The sequence below is a fragment of the Musca domestica genome, unplaced genomic scaffold (assembly GCF_030504385.1).
Source record: "Musca domestica strain aabys unplaced genomic scaffold, Musca_domestica.polishedcontigs.V.1.1 11, whole genome shotgun sequence".
NCBI classification, from domain to species: Eukaryota; Metazoa; Arthropoda; class Insecta; order Diptera; family Muscidae; genus Musca; species Musca domestica.
Window position 1 is genome coordinate 17,800,581 of NW_026712133.1, and position 20,809 is coordinate 17,821,389.

Sequence of the window (20,809 nt, forward strand, 5' to 3'; positions counted from 1 at the left end):
TGGGGTTGGACATTTTAAACGATCACTATTTAGTTGTTAACCTTTTAGAACACAAATTATATTTTTACAATTTTGTTTTGTTTTAACTTTTCAGAATTAATAATAGGAAAGTTGTTTTATCAATGTTTTTAGTTTTTGGGTTTTTTTTTTTTTTTTTTCTTAAACGCTATCACTTTTTATCTCTAAATTTACAATACAACTTTATAGAGCATGCCGTCTGTTTTGTTTTAACTTTTCAAAATTAATAATAGGGAATTTGTTTTTATCAATGTTTTTAGTTTTTTTTCTTCACTTAAACACTATCACTTTTCTTTCTAAACTTACAATAAAACTTTGTAGAGCATGCCGTCTCCTGTTGATTCTCCGTATTCCTTTTTGCTTCTGCTACTAAGGGGGTGTCTTCAATCTTTTGAGCCGGCTGGATGTCGTTGACTCTCTCGTACTCCACAAGTTTTTCCCACAGCTTTTGGGGATTTAGTGTTGATTTACAGCCTTTATAGGGTGTCTTCTTCAACAGGTTATTGATGTTTTTAGTTACCAGTACGCAGCTTTATGAGGAGCCTTCTTCCACAGGTTTTGATGTTTTTAGTTAGCAGTTTGCAGCTTATGAGGTGCCTTTATTAATTTGCAGCCGTTTGGGTGCTTTAATTTTTAGTTGACAGTTTGCAGCTTCATGAGGTGCCTTTATTAACTTTGCAGCCGTTTGGGTGCTTTTAATTTTTCGTTGGGCGCCAATTAAACATAACGTTCTTTTTTGAGTGACAAAATGGGACTGACTTTATTTTTCCTTTATTCTTAAAATTAAGTTTTGTTGGACAATGTATTTAGTGCAACGTTAGCACTTTTGATTTTATTATTTCTTAGAGTTAGGTTTCTTAAAATGTAAGCATTTATCTGTTGTTTATACGAATGAATGACATGAATGCATTGTAAGCATTTTGCAAGCATATTTAAGTGCCATCGAACTTGCACGCGCAACAGAAACAGAAATAAAGAAGTTAACGTTAACTTATGCTAGGAACACAATTGAAGCGAACGACGAATTTCGCCCTACGCGGCGACAAAATGAGCCGCGAAAATTCGTCGTATGGAACACAATACCGACGAAATTATAAAACAGCTGATGAAGTTGTTTACTTTTTGCTTATTTGTTGACTACAATGAATTATACAAGAACACATAATTCTTTACGTTCTCTATTATAATTTCACTTATGTCCATCTTCTCTATTATAAATTCACTGATATCCATCTTCACTCAGGCGCAAGTACACAAATAAATAAACAAATTAATTATGTTTTTTTTATACGAGTAACAGATAGTAGAGTGACCATAACAAATTTTAAAGTAAAAAGTAACTTTATTTACTAAAACACATAAAAATCGTACAAGTATGGCCACCTTGTACTGTTTTGTTCGCCGGTCGCCGGCGTATGAAATAGAAATAAAGCTAATTGAGTTCGCGGCGACCGACGAAATTTTCGCCGGTGCCGTGATTGTGTGCACTTCCATATACACATATGTGTTTTATTTTTGACGACGAACATACGCCGCGAAAAAATTCGTCGTTCGCTCCAATTGTGTTCCTAGCATTATACATTGTTTTGCTCTGCTCCCATTTCGCAGAGCATTCATTCTACAAAAGTCGATTTCTAGATCCCTCAATTCGGATTCGTTTTCGATCTGTTAAACTCTATTCATATTTCTTTCATTCCATCATCATTCTAAACAAAACGTGATTATTTAGGAAAAGCCATGGAATTTCGAAATAAAGGTAGGGAAAATATGAAATATTTGTGATTCCTGACAAGTTCAGTGTTTACGTTCGAGTCCCATTGCTTTGGAACAAGTGATTTGAGTTAAGTGAATGGCCGTACATCGTCCTAAAATGTTTACAACATGCAGATCTCGGAAAACATTATACTTATATCAGGCTCCGTAAATTTTGAAAATCCTAGCATTAATTGATTTTAGAACATTTTATATCTGGAGGGATGGACCCGGCTACCCTATAGTATCACTATACCGATATAGACAATTTAGGCATTGAAAGCTTATGAGAATATCTATCCAACAGTTATAACAATTAAAAAAACATTATGCTCGGTCGGGCCGAACTTCTAATGCCCTCCACATAAATCTGCAAATACCAGTGAGATCGGTTGAATAATGCTGTTAAAGGTCAAGGCTAGAACCATAAAAATTCCGAATATCTGTGGGTACCGTTATATGAAAACCTTTGAAGAATATGGACAATGTTTTGACACCTGTCGTAGAACCCATTATGAACTATAAATATCCAATTTGGAACAATTCCATGAAAAAATGGGGCTTAAACCGTCAAAAACCAAACATCCAAAGATACCGTTGCATGAGTGCAGAAGGCAGAACTTGTTACAAACACTCAATACCAATTTGAGGCTAAAAATCACCACCGGAGCTACAACCCATCACGAACTACAAATGCCAAATTTTCAACAAGTTCGTTAGAAAATGTTGCTTAAATCGTTAAAATTCCGAATATCCGAAGGTACCGTTATATAGATAGACAATACTCACCCACAGAAGTTAGAAACCGTTACAAACTCGATATAACCGATATACCTATTTTTCAATCCCATCCGTCCTAGACTAATACAAACTATTGTGCCAAACTTCAAAGCTCTACGTCAATGAATGTATATATATATATATATATATATATATATATATATATATATATATATATATATATATATATATATATATATATATATATATATATATACTTTATGAGGTCTAAGAAGGATATCTAAAGGTCTTACAAAAGGAATGACAAATTTAATATACCCGTCTTTTTTAAGGTGGATGATATAAAAATAATAAAATTTTGGCTTAAGAAGGAAAATGCTTCCCACTGATTAAAACCAAAGAATCAAATAAACGTCCTTTCTAAATAGAGGTTTAGTTACCTAAGCGGTTCTGGAAAAAATCCATATATGAAAGTGAAATGTTAAAAACTTTGTGTAGCGTAGCCGATGTTAGACATACCAAGAGGATAATTAGCAAGTTCCGCCTAGTGCTGGCCACTTAAGTAATAAAGTAATAAAAAAAACTTTGCGTCTCGTAGATTGTGTTGGACATACGCATAGTAAAAAATTATCAAGTCTGCCGAATGTCGGCTACTTAAAAATATTAAATTTATAAAAACGTAGACATGTTCAATGAATAAATAAAAATAAGATGCTTTACTCTGAGCTTTTGAGCCCTATATGTCGGGAAGTAAGAAGTTTTACTATTTCAGATTATAAAATCACCTTATCCGATTACGTTCTCTTATGGACATGATAAAAACTGTGCAGCATAATTCTAACAAAGTAAAACTTTCTTGTACATATCTGTTTTGAAAATGTAAGAGATTATAGTTTTTGAAAACGAATCTGACAGCTTTGCAATTTTTGCTGATTGCTTCCCCACGAAGAGAATACCTACTTGGCTTTCATTGAATAAATACGATTTTCAGAAAGTAGAACATAATAAACTATTTTTAGTTGTAGATGTCGGTAAATACGACGAATTTTGTAGAATTCTACGTATCAGGATAATTTCAACACCCACTGTGCCTCAGCTAAGATATTTCTGCCAAGACAATATTAGTATCGGTGAAATGCTTATAAAGAGCTAACCAAATATTAAAAAGTTTAAGATTCTATGAAAAATTCGCTGAATAAGGTGATTTTTAAATCGAATCTTCAAATTGTCTTGAAATATGAGTATAGGAATAGCCCCTAACTTTCTAAATTGAAAGTCATATTTAAATGTGAGAATATTCGTAGTTCTTAAGGAATGAAAATTATAAACATACCAAGACATAGCATTAACATGTTCTTTGTAAAGCATTACTTAGTCTCTTAGGTTTTTATATCTTACACCACATAGTGGTAAAGGTATTATGTCTTTCTACTTTTTTCTGTAACATGGAGAAGGAAGCGAGATAGACCAATATTTACTCTTGATAATCTTCATTCAAGTACATCGAATTCGCAGAAAATCGATTCATATATAGCTATAGTTCCTGCAAATAATGACTAATATTAGTCTAAATGACCTGAATTTTGGCACATCCAACCGAATTCAGCCTAGAAGCAAGTACATCAAATTTGGTTCAAATAGGTTCAGATATAGATCCCATATATATGTTTCATCCGATTTGGTGTTTAAGTCCCCCACATTCGTAATATGCATTCAACAACAATGATATTTGGTACCAGATATCTTATAGAGCTCGGAAATACCTTCGGCTCCGATATATATTTATATTCTCAGCCATATGGCTACAGGGGGTATATATCATTTGATACGGCCAAAATGTGCCGTCAGGTGCGGTCCATATCGGTCCACTCCATCAAGTACCTCCCCCACAAACGGTCACAATTTTGAATAATTACAACTCTTATAAAATGTCTTCAAATTTCACACATCCCAATATTATTATCAACCCAAGATCTGGTGTTAAGATGGAATATATCGGTCCGCTCCTTCTGGTACCTCCCCCACAAAGGATCAACATTTTCAATATCCATGAAGCTCATGAAACGCGAAATGAACCTCCGATTCCATTCAGACTTGGTACATCGCAAGATCTATTATAAAGATGGTAAAGATCGGACTATTTCTTCCAGTAACTTCCCACATAGCGTTCAATATTTTAAAAATTTTACACATACAAACATTTTTGTTAATAAAAGATTTGTTATTAAAATGACATATATCTGCGAACCCCTTCTGGTTCCCCACCCACAAATGAGCACAATTTTCAAAACTCTTATCTTTACAACTTGCTATGTATATATATACATTAGGGGCCAATCGAAAAATTTATAGCATTTTCTGATAGGAGGATTACTTTTGCACCTCCTGTTTTATAAACGACTAGTATGGAATCATAAACCAAAAACAATTCGTAAACATTTGTGAACACGTATCTGATATAGATATTCCGATCGGAACTCTTAGAAATCGTTAAATTTTGAAGACTTACCAGTTCTACTATTAAGAGGTCTGAAGCGATTATCTACTTCTTTCGGTCCATACTTGCTGCATGATCAGTTAAATTTATGAATTACTCCATAGATATGTTTAATGAATAGATTTTGTATGGTATTTGAACAATGTCCAGTTTCTGTATCAGAAAAACCCTGAAATTATATTGGTTAGTTCTTTTTCTGAGCCATGGCCTTAAAATCAATTTCTTCCAAATCAAATATTTTTACAAAATTACTCGCAGATTAATTTTAAAGGCAGGGGTTTCTTCATGCAGTCTTCAAAGGAAGGAATTTAGCAACGCCGCTAAAAATGCTCTGTCCTCAATAGCATTGCCTTTTGTGTGATATTTTCTTCTTCCGTTTGCTAGACACAACATCTTCTTATTCAATACTTGCGGTCTTTTATCTGCTCGGCGTATATGATCCAAATCACAAGGAATTTGATTAAATTTCTGTTTTCTGCAAAATAACTTAAGGATTTTTTTTCTAATGAAATAAGTTTATTTAAATTATATTTCAAAGCCAACTGACCCACACTCAAGTTACAAAATCCATACGAATTGCTTAGCCAGACTATGTATCCAATGTATATTCCATAATTTAAAACCAGTAAGGAAAGGTCAAAGGTCGTGCGGGGCCGACTATATGATACACTACACCACTATGCGTACTTAGCAGAGCTCCTGTAACAAAAAAGTTTATTTTAGGACTTTATGTAAAGTAGATCATACCAACTATGAACCAAATAACATTGTTGTATAGTGCATGATATGACTTCGATAAGGATTATATTATAAAATATTTATTGGAGCAATGGATATACCGGACCGAATTTCACCAAATGGTACAATTCCGTTGAATATAAAAAATCTATTCAATTTTGGCTGGTATTACATACAGGGTGAGATAAAAAACTGCATCAAAGTCAAACGCAATAATTTTTACATTTTTTAAATTATATTGAATGAAAGCAAAAAATGTCGAAAATAGCATCAAATTTTAGAATACGTTTAGATTTGTTCGACTTGGTCACCTTTGGCACGAATTATGGCCTTAATTCGGCCAATGAAACCGTCACACGCTGCCCGAGTGTTGCTCTGCGGTATTTTGACCCATTCCCGGCGAAGCGCTTGCTTGAGTTGATCGACACTTTGGTATTTTTTAGTGCCAACCTTGCTTTCCAAAATACTCCAGACACAATAGTCCAACGAATTTGTATCCGGAGATTTTGGTGACCATTGTGCGCTGGAAATGAAGGAGGAACCTCATTTTGTAACCATTCTTGGGTGGCGCGTGCTGAGTGCGATGTTGCTGAGTCCTGTTGGAATGTCCAAGGTCTGCGGCCAAAATGTTTGTGTGCTCAAGGCTTTAATACACCCTCCACAATATTTTCGCGATAATATTCGGCATTTATTCTGATGCCACGGTCGATTAATACGAGCGGAGAACGACCATCGGCTGTTATGACGGCCCACACCATCACCATGGCCGGCGGTTGAGTTCTTTCTGGTGGCCAAGCGAAGGTGCACATTTTCAGCTGGCCTCTTTGGCAAGTAAACACGATCCTTTGGTTTGTTTACAAACTGCTAGACCACGAATGTTTTCTCAGCGGAGAAAACTTAATTCGGCAGTTCACCACTTTTGGCCAAGCGAAGCAACTCTTTAGCTCTTTTGAGTCTATTTTCTTTCTGTTGCGTTGTAAGTTCTTGCACTTTTTGGAATTTCAATGGCTTTACCGCGAACTCATTTTTCAATATCTGCCGAATAGAATCTTGCGATATGTTCAGCGCACGAGCCATTTTACGGCCACTGTGACGTGGGTTTCGATCGAACCGATCTTGATAAAATTTGGCATTATCTGATGGCCGGTATCGAATATCATTCTTGTGGAGTGCATATTACGAATACCAAATCGGATGAAACATATATATAAGAGCTATAGCAATATCTGAACCGATTTTCACTAAATTAGATTTACTTGTTTCTAGACTGAATTTGGTCGGATGTGCCAAAATTCAGGTCATTTGGACAAATATTAATCCGAAATCAGTTGAATATATATGGGAGCTATATCAAAATTTGAAATGATTCTCACCAATTTCAATAGGGTTCGTCCTTGGACCGAAAAAAATATTGTTTGGAAAATTTCATCTCAACTAGATACTAAAGGCGACCTGCATTTTGGTCACAAGAATACATGGATATACGGATGGACCGACAGACGGACTGACATGCAAAAATCTACTCAGAAAGTGATTCTATGAAGATCCTCAAAAGTAACTATAGGTCTATCTCGCTTCCTTCTCCCTGTTACAAACAAATTCACAAAGACACAATACCCTTACCACTATGGGTGTAGGGTATAATTAGAGATCAAATGTAGCCGAACAATTAATACAATGTATATACAAGTTTAATTATTTTTTAAATGTATCAACTTTTTTTATATTTTCTAAAACAAAACAGATCCTGGAGCTGTGCAATATGGAAACTTCATCAATTATTATCAATTTAATTCCGCAGAAGAACGTCTCAAACTGTTGCCTGCAGACCATTGGACCACTGACGATAACGCACCCAACGTGCCCTATCTTGTTCTAGATGTAGGCTGCAATTCTGGTGTTTTCACACAACTTTTACGTGATTATCTTAGCAAATTACTACCTCAACGTGACATTCTCATATATGGAGTAGATATTGACGATGCCCTAATTAAAAGAGCTAAAGCCGAAAACAATTGTGACGCAATAACATTTGAGTGTGTTGACGTTATGGACAATGAAGCTTTCGAAAAAATCAACGATTATTTGGCGAAACATCAACGATCGCATTTCGATGCAGTTTGTTGTTTTTCCATAACCATGTGGATACATTTGAATCATCATGACAGTGGTTTGCAGGAATTTCTACGCAAATTGTCTTCGTTGGCCAAGTTATTTGTTGTAGAACCACAACCCTGGAAATGTTATCAAACTGCAGAGAGAAGACTAAAGAAATCGGGAGAAGTATTTCCTTTATTTCCAGAGTTGAAATGGCGTTCACAGGTCGAAGATGAAATCCAAAATTATCTTGAACTGACATTGCAAAGAAGAAAAGTCTACGAATCGTGTCCAACAAAGTGGAAGAGAAAAATTTGTTTTTACAGATAATAAAAAACAAGATTTAGAAAATGGTAAAACAATTGTGTTTTTTTAAGTTTGTTGCTCTAGCAGTGATGTCGACCTAATGGTTTTAATAATCTAAATTAGATTCCGAGTTTAAATCCCACTATTCTCGAATAAAGTTCCCTCTTAGTTCAAAAATCGTATTTTTATACCCTCCACCATGGTATGGGGGATATATTAATATTAATTAATATATATATTGTTATTCCGTTTGTAACACCTCAAAATATACATTTTTGACCCCACAAAGTATTTATATTCTTGATCAGCATAAAATTCTATGTCCGATGCGATGTCCGTCTGTGGGAATCACTATAGCTTCCGAACGAAATGAAGTAGATTGATAACATTTTACTCAAATGTATATTATGTCTGCAGGACTTTTGGTATTGAAAATGGGTCCTGTAGTTTCACGTTTTGGTATAGCCCCCATATAACGGTTCCTCCCGATATTCAGTATTTTGATGATTTTAGCGATATTATTCAACGAAATTGTTTCAAATTTGGTATTTAAAGTTTGTAATGGATACTACAGTCTAAGACAGAAAATTGTCTGTGCAGGTCCACGTCCTCGCATAGCCCCCATATAACCTTACCTCCCGATATTCGGTATTTTGATGATTTTAGCGACATTATTAACCGGAATTGTTTCAAATTTGGTATTTGATGTTCGTAATGGATACTACAGTCCAAGACAGAAAATTGTCTGTGCAGGTCCAAGTCTTCGAATAGCCCCCATATAACGGTACCTCCTGATATTCGCTATTTTGATGATTTTAGAGACATTATTCGCCGATTTCTTTTTAAATTTCGCATTTAAATATTGTAATGGCCTATGACAAAAGTTACCTATGCAGGCCCATGTCGTGGTATAAACCCTAATATAAAAGCTATATTCGGTATTTTTAAGATTTTAACAGAATTTTTAACGGAATTTATAGTTTTTGAGGATTGGCAAATTCGATACAAATGGTGGAGGATATTAAAAATTCGGCCCGGCCTTACAGCCTTTTTACTTTTTATACCCTACAACACTATGTGTTGGGGGTATTATAAGTTTGATTGGGCCAAAAATTATGTAACACCTCGAAATATTGGTTTCCCACATAGGAAAGTATATATGGATCTTCCTAGCTCGCCGAGCTGAGTCGATCTAGCTATGTATGTCCGTCCGTCCGTCTGTCCGTCTGTCCATGTTAATTTGTAATCACTCTACAGGTCGCAATTATGGCCCGATCTTCACGAAATTTAGAATGTAGGTGGGGCTTGGACCAGAATAGAACCCTATTGCTTTTGGAGATGATCGCCAAATGTTTAGGGGTTGAAATGGACCAAATACTGAAAAAATGTCGGATTTTGCAGTAGCTATACAGGTCGCAATTATAGACCAATTGACGCGAAATTTCGCGTGTAGATAGAGTTTAGGGCGGGGAAGAAGCCTACTAATTTGGGTGGTCATCGGATAATATTTAGTGGGTAAAACAGACACTATCTTTTGTGTTGAAAAAAATCAAATTTTTTCATTAAACCGCGAATATTTTAAATCCCGGCGAAATCACAAAGCCATCACAAGGTTACTTCTGATCTTTACATTGGTGTTATTATCCAACAAATCGGATATATAGCAAAATATGTGCGATATATATGTTTATCAAAGAAGATATGCTTGAAAGATATCTTATATGTCGAGAACGGCTCAACTGATTTCGACAGTTCACATTAATTCAGAATGGCCTCTTGGCAGGAAAGAAAAAATGTCTAAAAAAATCGCATAAAAATATCTCTCTAAGATGAAAATATTGATTTTGTAAAATTTTTTCATATTTTTTCAATTTTGTCATATTTTTGGCATATTTTTATTTTGAATTAAACATTTGGTAATATTTCTACAGCTAACAAAACTAAGTAGTTAGAATATCAGGATATCATGTACAGATCTCATTTATGGCCCGATCCTTACGAAATTTTGCATGGGGATAAGATGAGGGTCAGAAGAGAAGCCAAAAAACTGCAAAATTGTCAGCAGGTCGTAATTATCGCCCGATCCTCACGCACATTTGAATAGGGGTTATCTCACATTGCAAAACCAAGCAGTTTCGGATGGCCATCCAAAAATATTCAATGTGTGAAGGAGTTTGTCAACTTTTATAGACAAAATACGAAAATGTCAATTCCAGTGACTTTTTGGAGAAGTCACAAATACAGGAAAGACGCACTTCCGACTATTTCGTTTACACTGATTTCGTTGAAGAATACAGTCAAATGTCTGTATCTCATATAGATGCGTTTCAGTCAAAAACCAATAATAAATTTTAATCTTTTGCCACATCTGAGAGGTTATAGGTCTTTGTGAAATATTGGTTCCAGATCTAGGAAGACCATTTACGTGCAACATCTACCAATAAATTGGAAATGAGCAAATTAGTTTAAGTTGCTATTATTCGAAAATTAGAGAACTAAACCTGATGGTTTTCTGTTATTATTTGTCACAATATCTTGTGGAATTCTGTCGAGTATTTCGCCTATATAAACTGTATGGTTTATTATAGTGTTGTAGGGTATTCAACGGTCGGCCCCGCTCGACTGTAGCCTTTGCTTACTTGTTTTTAATTTCTTTGATTCCCCCTTTACACAAAAACAAAGCACACATTTTTCATTATTATTTTTTTCTTTTTGTTTATTAATTTGTACACTTTTATACACTAATTAAAGATCCTAAAACACATTTGTTTTTCTTAATTTTTTAACCTTTTTTTCTGTTAATTTTATAGATTTTAATTATCATTTCTCTTAAATAACTTTTAAATGATTTATTTCGTTAAAAATAAACGTATGTATTTTTTAATTAAAAAATTTATAAATTTAAATCGAAAGAAAAAAGTCCATTGGGAGGAGAAAAGGAAAGGAATTTGGAGGGGGTTGGAAAATAAAACTAAAAATATAATTCAAATGTTCAAAAATGAAAACCTATTTTATTTTAAAAGGGGGAAACCAAGTATTTTTTTGGAAAAACGAATTATCTGTTGTAATTTGTTTTTGTTTCTTCACCTCGATTAAAAGTACACATACTTTATGAGAATAATTTTATAAAATATTAACAGTGATAAATTGTTTTGTTTTGGTTACTTTTTTTTTTTGAAAAATAATGGGAAGCAGATTTTCTTTGTGGGGAAGTAATATTTCAATGACAACTAGGAGGAAGGAGGAGGGTGGAATTTTTTCTTTTCAAAAGTAGAAATCTTCTTCGATAACATCTGTGGCATGACAATTGGTGCCGGTTATTACTTCTTCTCCTTCTTCGATATCTGTAACTACAACGTTATGCTGCATAACATTGGCTAATTCTAAATTATCCACAGTTGAAGATAAATGACGTTCTGGCTGTTGATCTAAACAAAGTCGCTGCTGCTGCTGTTGTTGTTGCTGATGGGATGATACTACTGATGTTGGCGGTGATTGTTGAAGCGTTGATGTACTGACTGTGGATGTTAATGCTAGGGTTGATGGTAGCGGCGACGTTGTTGATCCTCGTTGTAACGCCCGTATACTTTTTGAAGTATAATTTCACCCGGCCACTTCTTCGCCGGCAAAGTCCAACTTAACGACATCTCCGGGCAAACACTCTTCAACATCAACTTCATGTTCCGCGGTATTAATGCGATTCAAGGTCATCGTAACATCGGGACCGGATGACTTCAGGGCCACACTGGTTCCTGTGGTTGCTACAGCCATGGTGGTAGTTGGGCTGGGAACAACAGATGTTGATCCAGGCGATACTATTGTGGTTGACTGCGTTACCAATGCCGCATTTGTAGAGTTGCTTACCAAATTGTTGGTAACCGTTGGGGATATTGCATTGGTGGTAACGGCAGCGTTGTGGCCCGAGGACAATGAAATTGTACCGCCTACCATTTGGGCCCCACCGCCTGTGCTGTTAGTGGGTTGTTGTAAAACAATATTCTCGGTTACTGTTACCGTCGAAGCTGTAGGCGGGGTAGATAATGCATTGGTTAAGTTTGTGTTCAATGATGTGGCTGCTGAAGATGGGGTCGATGCCAGCACATTTGTTGTTGCTGCAGCATTGTTAAGTGTAATGCCTGTAGATGTGACCACCGTTGCCGCTTGTTGTTGCTGCTGGGGATGCTGTTGCACAGTTAGAATACCTTTGGAGGCTTGTATTTGCTGGAACTGCTGTAGCGTTACACTAGTTGGCGCAATACTCGCATGGGTGGGTTGCAAAATATGTGTTTGCTGCTGTTGTTGTTGATGTTGCGCTTGAGCTTGTTGTAATTGCTGAAATTGTTGCGGCTGCAAGTGAACAATTTGTGGCTGGGTCAATTGGGGTGAACTTGCTGTTGTTACATTATTCAAGGTCACAATACTGGCGGCTGCACCACTTGCCCCACCACCTCCACCACTACCTCCAAGTGAGGTTGCACTGTGTGGCGATGCTTGAATTATAATTTGTTTAGGGGCTGTTTGAAGGATTTGTGTAGGTGTTGAGGTTGTTGATGATTGTTGTTGCTGTTGTAATAATTGTTGTAAAGGTACAATATGTTGTATATTTTGTATGTGCACCGTTTGGGGCTGCGTTGTCGTTTGATGATGCTGCTGTTGCTGGGTCTGATGGTGCTGAGATGTTTGCTGTGCATTTAAGACTCCCGTGGCAATTACAGTTTGCTGCTGCTGTTGTTGTTGCTGCTGCGATGGCTGATGTTGCTGCTGTACAATATGTTGTTTCAAAATCTGATGTGTTGGCTGCTGTATCTGCAATGTTTGCGGCTGCTGCTGTTGTTGTTGCTGTTGTGACTGATGTTGGTGCGTTACCGTCGTTGTTTGCGGAATTTGCTGCACCGTTTGTACCACATGCTGAACCTGTTGCATTGGTACTTGTTTCGCTGGTATACCGGCATCTTCAAAAGCTTTCTTCTTTAATGCCTGTCTGATTTGAGTCCTGCCAATGGGAAGAAAAAGAAAGATGCAAAATATGATGTTAGTCATCTCTATTCTTAATAATATGTAAAAATGCCCTCTCGCTATATCCCTGTGAGAGGTTAAGAGGCTAATTAGGTTTATTTTCAACTTACACTGTCCTATTTTTTATGCTTAAACTGATTTTATTTAAATCATCTGAGAATCGTATTATTGATGCATGCAGCATATCAATTTCTTCATCAGTCCATTTTCTGTAAGATTTTTCAAATGGGAATTCCCGAGTTTGCAGAGTGTTTTTCAACAGAGAGTTGAAGGGTAGGTATTGTGGAATGATGGACGGACATAGCGAGAGAACAGAAAATAAGAATTAGTTTTTTCATAGGTTTTATATTTGTATAAAATATTGTGAAAATTTGTATTATGTATCTGAAATTCTGCTGTGATTATAACATTTGATGGGAGAAATTTTTTTGTAGGCCTAAGTATTTAGCTCAGCTCAATTCTTCTTCGTTTTCAAACAACTTTGAGGTTTTTCTGTCTGATGTGTCCTGAATGTTCTATAGATTTTCTTTAAAATTACTTTTAATGTTTAGAAAAATACTACTTCCATATAAGTTTCATATAATGTGAGCTTGGTTTGGCAGTTTTATTTACATCTTTATTAAAATTTGTTATTTGCACTTGAAAGAGGGTCTGAGGGTGTCATAAAGGCTCTTCTAAAAGTCCAAAACAATGAGAGAAATGTGTTAACAAAGCAGACTTATTTAGGTGGTGAATGGATAGGAATCCATCCACATATAGCATAATAACCTTCCTACTGTTATTTTATTGACAAGGTTTATCAGGATCAGCCACTCGGAGAAAATCAGAAAAAGAGATGGGATGTAAAAACAAAAATTAAATAAAGGGAGATGATTGAGCGTCTTCCAGGAAGAGTTCTATAAACCAGTCTTCATTTTAACTTTTCTGACTCCTATTATCTTATGAAACTTGTTCGTATTCTTCGGGATAACAACAATGAAGCGATATCAGCCCAGGAATGGCATTCGGAAAAAGGTAATAACTGCCCATATTAATACAATTTGTGATATTATCCTCATGAACTTCACCGACTTTGTGCTTTGTTGGATCTATAGAGATGTACTTGGAAAGTAGATGCAAGGTTTATTAGGATCAGGGTTGGGCATATTGCACTAAATTTTTAGTGCACTAAGAATTAAATAATTAGTGGTAGTGCAAGTTTTAATTCCACTACCACTAAAGGGTTAGTGGTAGTGAAAAATAAATTGCACTACCACTAACCCTTTAGTGATATTTAAAAAAAAATTGCACTACCACTAAATTTTAGTGGTAGTGAAATTTTATTTGCACTACCACTAAATTTAGTGATTTTTCAAATAAAATTTGCACTACCACTAAATTTTAGCGAAGCCAAAAAAAGCACTATGTATATAAGTATTATACCAGCTATAATGAAGTTTATTGAAGTGAGTAGGGAACAACAATCCAGAATATATAGTACATATTCATAAAATTTGATTACTTTTCTAAATAGCACTAATTTAGTGCTATTTTTTATGAAATACCACTAATTTAGTGCAAGTTTTTTTAAATACCACTAAATTTAGTGGTAGTGCTATTGAAATTTCACTACCACTAAAATTTAGTGGTAGTGCAATTTTTTTTTAAATATCACTAAAGGGTTAGTGATAGTGCAATTTATTTTTCACTACCACTAACCCTTTAGTGGTAGTGGAATTAAAAATTGCACTACCACTAAATGAACAGTGATAGTGAAATTATTAGTGCACTAAAAATACAGTGCATTATGCCCATCTCTGATTAGGATCAGCCACTCCGAACAAATCAGAAAACTAGATACATCCCAAGGCAAAAGAAAATAAATAAAAGGAGATGACTGAGCGTCTTCCAGCAAGAGTTCTATCAACCCGGCCGAGGAAGAGCCTTCATTTAAACTTTTCTGACTTCTATTATCCTATGAATCTTGAGTCCAGCCCAGAAATGGCATTCCGAAAAAATAATAACTGCACATATTAAAAAATTATGATACTTCCCCCATGGACTTCACTGAATTTGTGTTTTGTTGGATCTATGGAGATGACACTTGAAAACTGGATGCAAGACCAACTGGTCGTTTAGCTCGAGAAGAACCTCTGGGCATATTGACATGGCAGTATCAGAATATGACCTCTAAACATAACTGCTCCAGATTATTATAGGCTTCCGAGTATGAAGAATATATACGTTTGAGCTGCTACTATGCAAATGTCCCATGCTAGCAAACTGTAGACATAAGTTACTTGGTAGTTGGGAGGTAGAAACCCAAACGTTCTTCCTATTGCTAAAATCATATTCTACCTCCTACTACCAAAATACGTCCTCTTCCCTTTCCTATCGCCACTTCCTACGATGAACCAGCTGTAGCTGAGCATCCATCAACCAACCTAAGAGCTAAGCACTGAATTTATTTTATAACCAGTTTTTCTGTATTCTACATTACGACTAACATCAAATTTAAGATCTTAAGCTACGTTGACAAATATTTTCTAAAATTTTTACAAATTGGTAATTTTTTAGTATAATTGATGTACAAATGTGTAATCTTTTTTATACAAATCATTTTTAGTTATAGTTGTCTTGTGAATAAGGCATGGCTGGACGACCTAAGATGCTAGACCCATATTTTCTACTGACGGTATTGTATAAAAAAACTTTTTTTTTTTTGAAAATCTATTCAAATAAAAATCTATTGTTTTTGGAATTAATTTTAATAAAAAATTGAAAATTAATAACATCTCTATAAAATACATTGCATATAAAACAAAGTATATACAATATTATGACTTAATTTCACATATTCCAAATGTTTTAAATTCTGGTTGCTTCTGGAATTAATACTTCAAAACAAGACGAAAATTATTAGTTTATTTTCGTATCGACCTTGTTTAATAACTATTATGAGTTTTTCAATTCAATTTCAATTTTTGAAGTTGGCCAAGAATTGGACTAACTCTTCTTGATTGAATATCTTTTATATATTTCAGCAGAAATCACGAATATTAGAGTCTACTATTAATAGGTATATTAAATAACGAGCAAATCGGACCATAGCATGTCTTTTTTAAATATTTCTATACAATAAATTTAATACTCATGTAATCCTTTCTCTATTTAAGACAGTTCTAAACATAATTCTAAAAATATATCAGATACATAAACATCATTTAAAATATTTACATAAAATTAAAGATAAAATTAATAAATAGAACAAAAATACATACCCCGCTGGTGATTCTGCATTTGGATGTAATTGCATAGTTAAATCTCCTAAGCGACTAAAAGCCTGACCAGCAGCAGTGAATATTTCACCCACCTAAAATGAAATTGATAAAACAACAACAACATTCTTGTAAACAAATCGAATAAAATTCGTTATCAAAATAAAGCAAAACAACTGGTATGCAAATCTCTTCTTGTTCCTGGTTGTAAACAAACAAATCTCCAATGTCCGTCCTTTTGTTATAGAAGAGTTTAGCCCACCTAGGGGATACCCATTCTGCGGTAGAAGTTCACGCAGAAGCCCTGTACCACTCGAAGTGCCTGTTATGGACGGACGATTGTTTTTTAAACAAATTCATTAGTTTGTTTGCAAACAATTTTTGTCGTTCTTTCCTCTTGACCGCCCTAAGGAATTCAGACGATCTGACACTTGCCGAGCGAGAGTTGTTTTGGTGTTGTGGTGTGTGACATGAGTGAGTCGTCGTCGAGTTTTCCCGCACAAATTTTTTTAGAAGTTATTTTATTGGCAAACACTGCAGACGATGTTATTTGTTAAATTCCGATCAAAAAAACTTACTTTTGTGGCTGAATTCATGGTATTTTAATGAAAAAATCTTGAGATTTTCTAAATTATTCTGTGAAAATTATAATATTGTACAGTTGTCAAAAACAGCGTAGGTAACAGCGTTGTAAAAAAAATTGACAGCTACGTGGGTTATGTTGGGTTGGCTATCACAGGGTGATTCGTAGTAAGACAAAAGTAGCAATAAAAAAGACGCGAAATGAAATCAGCTAAATTAGATTTATGATATATTTTAAAATATAAGTAACTTAATTGTAAGGAATAAAAAATATATATTTTAAGTAGTAATATTTGCTTTTAGTGTTTTCGCAAGATATGTACGATTTATTGTACAACATTTTATTAAGATTAAGGAATTAAAAGTGATTTTTTGAGAGAGAAGAACGAAGTATAACAACAATTTTTTTATAATGGTAAAAAAGACGAATTTGTAAAGATTTTTTAATTGAATATGAAGAAAAAACCCTATTCTCAATAAAACTTGCTCAGCGTTTACAAAAGATATCGTCCTGTCTTTGCAGACGCAGTAATAGCACATTTATACAATTGAAGATTAACCCACTGAATCTATTTTAGTACATTTACATATAAATGGGTTAACACACTGGATTTGGATCAAAATTGTCATATCTATTTCTTATATTTCAAATAAATTCTCTTAAAGTAAGTTGACCCAACAAAAGGCATTGCATCCATTGGGTTAATCTTGTTTTTTTAGATACACCCATGGTACAATGAAGAGAAGGTAGGTCAACTTTGAAAAAATTGCAAGTATAGAGGTCTACCTGTTTGGCTTGTAATGTCAGAATTAGTATCAAAACAATAAAAAATCAAACAACTTGTTGCATTTATTTTGAATAAATAATTGAAAAACGCGATAACTGAATGAAAGGTTAGAACTTCTTTTCAAAATCATGTACTATATATCTCTAAAGGATTATTTCGCTACAAAAACTCTATATTTTGTCGATGCATACGTTGAAATAAACATTTTGAAAACACCCGAATTTGAATATGTTCTGAACAATTTTTTTGTTATTGAAAAGAAAACACATACACAAACAAATAAAGATGACATATTAAGCCAAGAAAATAAAAAAATTGAAATCATATGGTAGTTCTGCCCTACCTTAAATTCATTGTACCATGGATACACCCATGGTACAATGAATTCAAGGTAGGGCAGAACAACCATATGATTTCAATTTTTTTTATTTTTCTGGCTTAATATGTCAACTTCATATGTTTATGTGTGTGTATTTTTTCAATAATAAAAAATTGTTCAGGAAATATTCAAATTTGGGTGTTTTCAAAAAGCTTATTGCAACGTATACCTCGACAAAATCTACAGTTTTTGTCGCGAAATAAACCATAAGAGATATATAGAACATGATTTTGAAAAGAAATTTTGACCTTTCATTCATTTTTCGCGGTTTGAAATTATTTATTCAAAATGAATACAACAAGTTGTTTGATTTTTTATTGTTTTGAGAGTAATTCTGACATTACAAGCCAAACAGGTAGACCTCTATACTTGCAATTTTTTCAAAGTTGACCTACCTTCTCTTCATTGTACCATGGATACACCCATGGCTCAACTTCAATGAAACTTGGAAAAATGCAGCTCTGTACTGGAACCTTATTATGTCAAATGGACTTTTAAATATACATAAATGATAAATTATATACAACAATTGGTTTGGTTTATTTTGCATTTTTCTCCACAAAAAAATATATATATTGGGGAAAATTCACAAAACATGAATGAAATATTGGCTTTATCCACAAAATTGAAACCAAGATTCATTGACAATATTGCTTTATTCCAAATTTGTACATTTTGTTGCCTGTTAACCATGGTAAAATAATACAGGTAACAGCAAGTGTTGTTGTACAACAATTGTAACAACAACCAAATACAAATTTGTTTTTTGTAAATAATATATGTGTCAGAGTTATGTGTCCAAAAAAGTAAACAAAATAATTAATTTTTAATAAATTATTTTAATTTCAAAAATATACATTTTTGGAATTTGGATTATTAAATCGAAAATGCAGAAGAATACTTCTTAAAATATTTAATGTTAATGCTTTCATATCATTTTCCTGAATGTATAGTTGTTAGCTGTAGGTCCAATTCTCTCAACGCATCAAGCAATCGCTAGAAAATCGCGGAAAAGGCAACACCCCTTTCAAGTTAAAATCAAACAGCATACGATTTTGACACTAGTATTACAATAGAGTCAAATCAGCTGGGACTTGCTGTTACCTGTAGTAATTATACCATGCCTGTTAACTTAAGCTGGGAATACATAAAGCGCTTATTTGGCTGGCTTAAGTCAACGGCTGGCTTCTTCGGAAATGAACAAAGGAGCCTAGGCCCACAATCGAACTAGGTCAACCTAAAACTCCTTTGTTCATTTACGAAGAAGCCAGCCGATGACTTAAGCCAGCCAAATATGCGCTTTGTGTATTTCCAGCCTTAGAAAATATGAATTTCTGTTGTATCTAAATTTAAAATAATTTCAAACTATTTTCTTTTTTATGTGTTTGTTTTCTCTTTCGAGACGAGCGATTTTCTTTTTTATTCACAAGAATACATACACAGACTGTGTAGATATTTTGACAAAATAGAAATACCAAAAGAAAATAATGTATTTAGGAGGTATCTATGTTCTACCATCTGTTATTGTGTTATGGTACCTTTTCTTTTACGAAGAATCCAGCCGATGACTTAAAGGTGAGATTGCATGAAAGACTGACTTAAGTCATCGTCTAGCTTCTTCTGACTTTTATGTATTCTCACACAGAATGTGGAAAAATAAGTGTTTAATTACAGTGACGACCTTTTGCAAGGAAAATAATGCATATTCCAATGTACAGGGTTGCCCATATTCGACGAACCCTTCTAGCAACGCTATAACTTTTGACAGAGATGTCACATGGCTTAATGGCATACCGCGTTTGAAGCGTCAGTCCAAACCAATACACGCCACGCGAGCGCTTTTAAATAGTTGAAATTTACATTCAACAGAAGCTGTCGATTTTGAAAACTCAGCGTGCTTTTAAAACATTAAAAAATGTGAGAAGTGCGCCTTCTAAGAACACCATTAAGCTGGGAATACATAAAGCGCTCATTTGGCTGGCTTAAGTCATCGGTTGGCTTCTTCGGAAATGAACAAAGGAGCCTAGGGCCAAAATCGAACTAGGTCAACCCAAAATTCCTTTGTTCATCTACGAAGAAGCCAGCCGATGACTTAAGCCAGCCAAATATGCGCTTTATGTATTTCCAGCCTTAAGCGTTTATACGAAAAATTTTCGACTGGTAAGGCTCTTTCTAATCCGAAGAGGCCATATAAAAGTCGACCAAGGCGATCGGCCGAGACTATCGCTGCCGTACGAGCCAGTGTTGAGAGGTCCCCAAGAACATCCGCCGTTCTCAACAGTTGGGCATGGCTCGGTCCACTTTACAATGGATTATTCGCATTGATTTGCATTTGTTCCCGTACAAAATTCAATTGACGCAAAGAATGTTGCCTGCGGACAAGCCTCGTCGATTGGAATGGACCCAAAGAGTCATCGAAAAAACATGGGTCCGTCGAATATGGGCAACCCTGTATTATCATAAGCAAATATGATGATCGTCACCGGATCGTGAGAAGATCTATAGTTGTATGATAAATCTTTTTGAATAAACTCGGTTAAAGCTATAAATCTTGTTAATGTGGGTTAATTAAGATACAATTTTGAATGTAAACGCACTATTACAAAACAAAGCAGTTAAGGGCTAAGTACATAAGAAG

General features: G+C 34.6%; 2 protein-coding genes across 5 annotated transcripts; one reads left to right on the forward strand and one right to left on the reverse strand.

Annotated features, from left to right (window-relative positions):
• The first annotated feature begins 1,667 nt into the window (after window positions 1–1,667).
• Window positions 1,668–8,239, forward strand: LOC101896522 (probable RNA methyltransferase CG11342). Its single transcript, XM_011293947.3, has 2 exons — window positions 1,668–1,774; window positions 7,491–8,239. Exons 1-2 carry the CDS (start codon window positions 1,756–1,758, stop codon window positions 8,171–8,173), a joined length of 702 nt encoding a protein of 233 aa, XP_011292249.1. The 5' UTR covers window positions 1,668–1,755; the 3' UTR covers window positions 8,174–8,239.
• A 2,893-nt stretch (window positions 8,240–11,132) lies between these two features.
• Window positions 11,133–17,141, reverse strand: LOC101896066 (putative uncharacterized protein DDB_G0271606). 4 transcript variants are annotated; one of them, XM_005182822.4, is made up of 4 exons: window positions 17,001–17,141; window positions 16,426–16,517; window positions 13,276–13,374; window positions 11,133–13,142 (listed from the first exon to the last, which is right to left on the reverse strand). In XM_005182822.4, exons 1-4 carry the CDS (start codon window positions 17,016–17,018, stop codon window positions 11,753–11,755), a joined length of 1,599 nt encoding a protein of 532 aa, XP_005182879.1. In that variant the 5' UTR covers window positions 17,019–17,141; the 3' UTR covers window positions 11,133–11,752. The 4 variants fall into 4 exon arrangements, with proteins under 4 accessions (XP_005182879.1, XP_019892075.1, XP_005182880.1 ...); XM_020036516.2 differs by lacking the exon at window positions 17,001–17,141 and adding an exon at window positions 16,685–16,921; XM_005182823.4 differs by lacking the exon at window positions 13,276–13,374.
• Window positions 17,142–20,809: the final 3,668 nt, after the last annotated feature.